General features: G+C 44.0%; 1 protein-coding gene across 1 annotated transcript; it reads left to right on the top strand.

Moving 5' to 3' along the window:
* Nucleotides 1–4,593: 4,593 nt before the first annotated feature.
* On the top strand, nucleotides 4,594–6,252 carry LOC146055076 (general transcription factor II-I repeat domain-containing protein 2B-like). Its single transcript, XM_083168184.1, has one exon. It carries the CDS (start codon nucleotides 4,594–4,596, stop codon nucleotides 6,250–6,252), a length of 1,659 nt encoding a protein of 552 aa, XP_083024310.1.
* Nucleotides 6,253–8,562: the final 2,310 nt, after the last annotated feature.

The raw sequence follows: 8,562 nt of genomic DNA, 5'->3' as shown, positions 1-8,562 counted from the left end.
AATTTGACATCACAATTTTGACATTGACCGTTAATTTCACATTATTCAGTTTTCCTTTTTCCGTCACAATCGGGGTGTATGAATAGTTATTTCTGTTCAGATTTTACACTTAGACATAGCATAACAGTCAGAGTTTTTCTTTTTTTCCTCCTTCCTACATAGTGATGTTTTGGTAATTCTTTAATATTAACAATATTATGAATTAATTATAAGTACAAGATGTTGAAATAAAAATAACATAAGAAAAATTAAAAATAAAATAAAAATTCAAAAATCGGATATTGTGACCCTACCAGCAGACTTTCAAAGGAGGATTCAAAACACCTTGCAATGCACGGAGTGGTATGAGACGAGGAGGCTGCTGGGAGATCCACCAATAGCAGTTGAGTAGGGGCGGGAATCTCGGGTATAAACCTTGTACAAAATAAAAAGGGTCTTGCTATTGTTGTCCGATGATGAGGGATTTAGGTGGAGGGAACCTTCACACACAGAAACATACAAAGAAATAACTACCAAAAATTCTCAAGAGACGTTTCATGGTTACTCATATATTGCCTTTTATTGGAGAGATGTGCAGAGGACATTCTTGAATTCTCGAATTTTCAGATTTTGGATATTGTTAAATAACAAAGCAATGTAATTGTTTGAAATTTACTTGTAATACTGTATGACTAATTTGTAATTACTGCAATGTCTAGATATGTAAATGTTGCAATGCATTACGCAATAAAAAGAATTAAAAAAAAAAAAAAATTCAAAAATCGGAAGAAGTCCGGATGCGGACCTGTAAAATCAAAAAGGTGTGCTCCTCTCTCTCTCGCCTCCCCCCCCCCCCCGCCCTCGCCGACCCCCGAAAGGGAAAATAGTGTGAGTAGTGGATAAAATAAAAATTAAATAAAGAAGAAAAAATGTCAAAGTGGGGGAGCTATGTCACAGTCACAGGGTGATCCTCGGCTATTGTACGTAACAGGTACCAGGATGTGTCCTTTAGACTCTTGTGAATTTGTTGCCTCACTTCTAGGGATAGTGTTGCTATGTAGCTTTCCCACATTGAGAAGAATTTTTTGACCTTGGATTCTTTATTTAAAGTGGTCTCGACCCAATCCATTCTAAAAAGATGGAAAAGTTTATGTTTAAATAAGGGGAAGGTTGGGGAGGACGTTGAAGTCCATTCCTGTAGTATGGTTTTCCTTGCGGCTGCACTAATGGCCAGCAATAGGTCTCTGCAGCCTTTTGTTACTCTTAGGTCTGAGGGGATTACGCCTAACACTGCCCAGTCGTCTACGAATGGGACGTAGTTTACTAGGTGTGTTTCTGCATATCTTTTTACTTGGAGCCAAAAGCTTCTGACCATTGGGCATGACCAGAAGCAGTGGTAAAGGTCTGCCTCAAGTTCCCCACATCTATAGCAAGCGCTCGAATTTGTTCTGCCCATTAAGTGGCTCCGGTGGGGTGACAGGTAGGCTCTGTGATATATGTTAAGGAACATCTCGACATACGAAGCTGAGGGTAATGTTTTGCAGGATTTTAGGAGGAATTTCATTAGGTCATCTGTGTCGTATTGTGGGAATTTTTGTGTCCATTGGGCTATGCCTTGTTTGCTGGTTGTATAGTCTAGAATGATTTGGAAGTGTTGATAATAACAGGATATGGCTTTTTTCTCTAGGGGTGGTTGTAGTAGGAGTGTATCTATGGTGTTGTTCCAGTCTTTGTCTGAGAAGTTACGAACTACCGTGGAAGTATAATGTTGGGCTTGTAGGAAGGCCAGAGGGTGTCCCGTTAGGCATGGGAATTTTTCTGTCGCCTCTGAAAAGGTTAAAGGTCTACGCGCTGTTCTGTCGATCAATGATCCAATGCCTGTGACTCCCCCCACCCTCCATATATTGAATGGGTATGTGGCTGCCCCTTCCTGGAAATCTGTATTATTTATGAATGGAAGATGTATTGATTTGTGGGAATTTAGGCCTGCTTGGCTTCTGATCCAGTGCCATGTTTTTTTTGTACTCCATATCAGGGGGTTTTCTTGTGACTGTTTGGGGACCTCCTGGTCATGGAGGTGTAGGAATGACAGCAGGCATTTTCCCGGTACCATCTCTCTTTCCAGGGAAGTGCACGTATAATGTTCTGTCCCTGCTAACCAGTCTGAAAGGTAGCGGAACATTGTGGCTTTATTGTATTGCCTAATATCCGGTAGGCCCAAGCCACCATTCCATTTGGGCTGTTGTAGCTTTATTAGGCCTATTTTGGGTCTGCCACTGTTCCATATAAACTCTCTGACGTTTTTATTGAAGATTTTAATGTCTTTTGGGGAGATATACAAGGGCAATCCCTGCAGGAGGTACATTATTCGTGGGAAAGTTACCATTTTGATTAGGTTTATTCTCCCGATGTAGGAGATGGGTAGGTTTTTCCAGTTTTTTAGCTCTTCGTAGATCTGTTGGAATATGGGGGCGTAGTTTAATTTATAGAGTTGTCCTAGATGTCTGGGGATTTGTGTGCCTAAATAAGTAAATGAATTAGTGGCCCAAGCAAATGGTACACTTTTAGTGAAGTCAGTGGGTAGAGGGTGCGATGCCAGGGAAAGTGCCTTGGATTTTTGCATGTTGATTGCGAAGCCCGATATTTCTTTGAAGTGATTGAATAGATGTATAATGTGATGGAGAGACTCCGTCGGGTTGGAAATATATAGTAGGATGTCATCCGCAAATGCGGTGAGCTTCACAACCCTGGATCCGATTGCTATGCCCTTGAAGATGGTGTCGGCTTCTAGGAGGCGTAGAAATGGGTCCAGAGCTAAATTGAATAACAGGGGCGATAAAGGGCAACCCTGGCGGGTGCCCCTCTGCATCTCTATTGGGTCGCCAAGGGTACCGTTTACCATGATTCTAGTTGTGGGGGATTTATATAGATACTTAATAAAGTCTATCAGTGTTGTGTTGAAGCCTCTGTGTTCTAAAGTTTGGAAAAGGTGGGGCCATAGCACTGTGTCAAAAGCTTTTATGGTGTCGAGGCTTAGTAGAATATTGGTATGAGTGTTGGTTAGGGAAGATGATGCTACCGCTGCTATGGCTGTTCTTATGCCTTTCACTGAGTGTCTTCCACGGATAAATCCTAGTTGTGTTGGCGTGAGAAGATCAGGGAGTACCGTTTGCATCCTATCCGCTATGATTTTGGCTAGTAATTTTATGTCTGTGTTTATTAGACTAATGGGCCTGTAGGACTCTACTAATTGAGGATCTTTTTGTGGTTTGGGTAACAATATGGTGGTCGTGTTTGTTAGATGTGGGAAAGGGGTATGGTGTGTGAGGAGGTTGTTAAACAGGTCCGTGAGTGCCGGGGCTAGTTGGTGTTGAAGGAGTTTAAAGTATTCATTTGATAGGCCGTCTGGGCCAGGGGATTTTCCCAGATGAGAAGAAGTGATTGCCTTTAAAACCTCCTCTAGGTGTATAGGTTCTGTTAGTATGTCGCTTTGTGATGGGGTTAGCTTTGGGAGGTGTAATTGGTGAAATAAATCTGCTTGGTTTGCTGTGTCTGTTGTGTGGTCTCTATACAATGTTATGAAGTATCTTTCAAATTCTGCGAGTATGTCAGGGGTGTTGGTAGATAGTTGTCCGGACTGTGGGTTGCGTATTGCCGTGACATATGTGCGTTTATGTTTAGGTCTGGACATGTTGGCCAGCAGTTTGCCTGTTTTATTACCCCACCTAAAGAATTTTTGTTTTGTGTAGAGTACGTCTTTTTTGGCCTGTTCCAGTAGGTGGGTGTCTAGGAGCTGTTTCGTTTCTTGGTATTTAAGTAATAAGGATAAGGGGCACTAATTTTAAACAGAATGTAAAACAGATTTCATGTTTGCAGAAAAATCGTCGACATGTAAAAACTCTCTCTCTCTCTTTGTAATGTATACGGTCACCATTTCTGACCTACAGCCTATTTTTTATTAATTGCATTTTGAAATTGTTATCATAGTATGCATTTTGCTCTGTGAAAATGAACTATGTGACAGTATAGCTTAGCAATGTTGACTATAAACAAATTAAGAAAAGCTAGTGATGTCAATGGTGTAGCCACCGTTGCTTGTTGTCGCTGTGTAGCCCAAGGCATAAAGGACATTTACCCAGGTTACTGTAAGGGCCTGCCATTGCGGCACAGTGCCCTTACTGGCATTTGGCCCTTATACCCCACCAGGTTACCTGCCTCTCAAACCTGATGTACAGCTTTATACATGCTAAGATTCTTTGGTAGGCTGCTGTGCTTTTATGTGGATTGTTTTTTGTGTGCAATAGTGAACTTGTGCCATATACATGATAGATTGATAATAGTCTGCAGACCTAATTTAAACATTTTTGATAGCGTATGAATGTATTTTATTTTCTATGAAATTGCAGAATATTCCAAGCATCTTTAAACATGGAAAAGAAAACCCAAAATAAACGTAAATACGAGGATGAACACAGAACATTCTTAACGGAATGGGAAAACTTGTATTTTTTCATAGATCACAAAGGCAAACCCCTCTGTCTGATATGCCAGACTGCACTAACACACTTCAAGTGTTCAAATCTTCAACGTCATTTTAGCACACATCATGCTAAAATGGACGAGGAATTCCCTATAGGTACTGAACTACGATCTCACAAGGTAAAAACTTTGAAGGGTCAAATTGCAAAACAAACACAAGTGTTCCAGAAATTTTCCAAACATTCTGAGACAGTTACACATGCCTCTTATAAAGTTGCTTGGAATATTGCCCGTGCAAAAAAACCTTATAATGAAGGTGAATTTGTTAAAAAATGTCTCACAGATGTAGTGTCCATCCTGTGCCCAGAAAATATAGCTCTGAAAAAAATGGTTTCAGACCTACAACTCTCACGACATACAGTTGAGCATAGAATATCAGACATAAATGTTTCTGTTGAATCTCAATTAACTTCTGATCTTCAAAAATGTGAATACCTCAGCATTGCACTAGACGAGTCTTGTGATGTCCAGGACAAATCTCAATTGGCAATATTTGTACGGACTGTTTCAAAGGATTGTGTTATCAAGGAAGAACTCCTTGATATAATGCCTTTAAAAGACCGAACCCGGGGCATTGATGTGAAAGAAACACTGATGGATGTTATGGCAAAATCAAAGTTGCCTATATCAAAGCTTACAGCAATGGCAACTGATGGGGCACCATCCATGGTTGGATCTGTGAATGGCCTTGTGGGACTGTGCCGGGCTGACAAACAGTTCCCTGACTTCTGGACGTTTCACTGCATCATCCATCGGGAGCAACTGGTATCTAAAAAGTTACATTTGGATCACGTAATGGATCCTGTCCTAAAAATAGTCAATTTTATTCGCACACATGCTCTCAATCACAGACAATTTAGGAATCTCATTGCTGAGCTTGACCAAGGTCTTCCAGGCGACCTGCCACTTTACTGTACCGTAAGGTGGCTTTCAAAAGGTAAAGTCTTATCTCGTTTTTTGGAACTTTTGAACCCTGTGAAGATTTTTATGGAAGCAAAAGGAAAGGAATACCCTGAGCTGTCAGATCCACAATGGGTTTTAGACCTGGCATTTCTTGTGGACATGCTGCGGCATCTCGACAGACTCAACCTGGATCTTCAAGGGAAATTCAAGATACTGCCTGACATGGTGCAAAGTATATTTTCTTTTATCAGCACACTCAATTTGTTCAATACTCAACTTCAAAAGGGAGATCTAACACATTTTCCTTTACTGTTAAAGGAAAGTGAACAAGTACCTGATATCTTAAAAAGTAGCACAGCACGGTATGCAATATTGACTGAAGAACTTAAAGACAGCTTTCTGGAAAGATTCCATGATCTACAGCTGAAAAAACCTCAGATTAGATTCCTAGTTGACCCTTTCAATACGGATGCCAACACTTTGAAAGCCCCTTTAGTCACAGATGAAGCAAGTACACAGATTGAGATGCTTGAATTTTATGAGGATGACCGACTTAAATCTGTCCTGAAAGATGGAACAATTGAGTTCTGGAGAACTGTACCAATGGAGAAATACCCCAATGTCAAATGTGCAGCACTCAGACTTTTATCAATGTTTGGTTCTACTTACCTTTGTGAGTCTTTTTTTTCTACACTAAAACAAGTTAAATCAAAGCATAGATCTGTTCTAACAGATACACATGTAAGAGAATTACTGCGAGTAGCGACAACCGCATATGACCCAGAATTTAAAAAAATGATTGATAACAAGGACTGTCAGAAGTCTCACTAAGAAAAAGGACAGCAGGGGACGTGGCATGACCGAGCTTCTGTGGACGCAGGGTAAGTGAACTTCACCGAAAATTTGAAAAATTATCCTGCCTGGGAGACCATAGGCACCCCACACCTACTCACCGGTGCTCCTAAAGCTCCCCTGCACTTTACAAGTTGTTCACTTGGTAACTGCCTGGTGTACCCTCGTTGTCTTTTAGTACTGGCATCCTGTGTGTGTGCTATCATTTATTTTAGCTACTCTGATCCTTATGCACAATAGGCATCTATGCCTTTCTATGTTTGGTGCTCGTAGCCCTGATTACTGCCTGGTCTTTGTTTGAAATGTTATTGGGACTTTTTTGCTCTTTATATAAATCTGGTGGTTGATAGGGGGCGTGGCTTGGCCGGGCATGTGAGTAGACGCTGACTCCGTGAGCTCCCTAATAATCCTCTTAAAAATCCTTATTCCTGCACCCTATACACGCCTGGGTTGCCCCAAACCAAGCACAGAGCCCCACTGCTGCATAGAGACTTCGTTTGTGCCAGCTTGAAGGCTCCAAAAGAACTCCTGCACCTGATCTCAGTGCAGCCTCGGACACTCACCGCGAGGCACGACCCGCCATCTTGCATCCTGACACACTCAGTGCCTGCGACGGGACCCTCTTCCCCTCCCGACGTCCACAAACAACAGCGGCAGGGTGAGACTCGCCCCATCTCCCCGCCTGACTGCTCTGCACAGAACCCGGAGAGCGGGTGTGACGTGCGTCCGCAGCTCCGTCCCCCCGCTCGGCGTACACAGCCTGGAGCGGCCGGCTGGACGTGGGAGCTAGCCGCCCTCCATTTCAACACCCCGCGGGAGGTGGCGGCTCCCTAAGGAGAATCGGCGGAGAGACAGGTGAGCCTGCCAGTGCCACTGGACAGCTTAGAGACGATACGGGAGGAAGCGGGGTAGGACACAGAGGCGGCATCCTCCCCCTATCCCTCACCCCAGATCCCTTCCTCTGGCTGAAACATACCCAATGCCCTACCCTAACCTCCAGAACCAACACCTCTCCTAAACCTCTGCCTTGGACACTTTTATCTGTCTGGGAGCCCTGTATACACTCCAGGTCCTAAGCCCTATACACCTGAGACTGGCCTGATACTCCTGGCTTTTTTTTTCACCCTCCCCATTATTTCTCTTTTTTCAAGAGGAGCCATTTTGGAGGCACGGGGTACTCCCAATTGTCTACACAGCTTGCTCCCCCTGCTGGTCTTCTAAGAAATTACATTCCACGCTCCAGACATCCCAGCAGCAATGGGGAAATCTACTGCTGCAACAGCTGCGGCTAAACTGGAAAAATATGCCCGCCCTTCCCAAGCCTCATCCTCAGCTCAGCCCCCCCAGACCCCTAACCCCCCTCCACCTTCACAGGCAGAAGATGAACCACCGCCTCCTGAGAATCCTGCCCAATCCACGCAACAGATACTGGCCATATCGGCGTCTGAACAGAGAGTCACCGATAAGATTGGCCAGGTGCAGTCAGACATTTCCCTCATTCGTCATGATATGCAAAAAATAAGAGAGAGAGTGGGAGAAGCGGAACATCACATATCTGACCTGGAAGATACAACCAACCCCCTTAAGACTGCGGTCGCTGACTTAACCACACAGATGTCAGCTGTCAAGTCTAAGCTCTCGGATATGGAGGGGCGGCTGCGTCGCAACAATGTACGCTTTGTGGGCCTCCCCGAGAGAGCGGAGGGTTCTGCCCCTGAGAAGTTCCTCGAGAGGTGGCTCCGGGACCTGTTTCCAGATGGAGACTTTAGTCAACACTTCGCGGTTGAAAGGGCCCATCGTCTTCCTGCTAGGGCCCCACCTCCGGGTGCACCCCCACGTACATTCATCGCCCGCTTCTTGCACTACAGGGACAGAGATGCCGTCCTCCGTCTTGCCCGTGTACAGGGTCCCCTAAAGTTTGACAACCAAGTTGTGGCAGCGTATCCAGATTTCGCCGCGGACATCCAGAAGACAAGAGCCCAGTTTCTCCAGGTCAAGAGAAAACTCCGAGACCGCCAGATCCAATACTCCATGCTCTTCCCGGCGCGTCTGCGGGTAGTATTGGATGGAGACTCTCACTTCTTTAACACTCCACAAGAGGCTGAACACTGGCTTGATCGTAGGCCATAACGCTCTGACTGACCTTCCACGTGAGCATAAATGTTCTGTTTTCTCTAAGAGGTGGACTTCTGTCATATCAATGCTTAATTGTGTTTTATGCAAGCAACTCAGGCTATCTAATCTTTTTTTTTTTTTCTAAATCTAATCCTCATACAGGAAATGTGTTCC

The sequence above is a fragment of the Crinia signifera genome, unplaced genomic scaffold (assembly GCF_055691185.1).
Source record: "Crinia signifera unplaced genomic scaffold, ASM5569118v1 HAP2_SCAFFOLD_288, whole genome shotgun sequence".
In the NCBI taxonomy this organism is placed as follows: Eukaryota; Metazoa; Chordata; class Amphibia; order Anura; family Myobatrachidae; genus Crinia; species Crinia signifera.
This window is presented reverse-complemented; position numbering and strand designations above follow the sequence as displayed.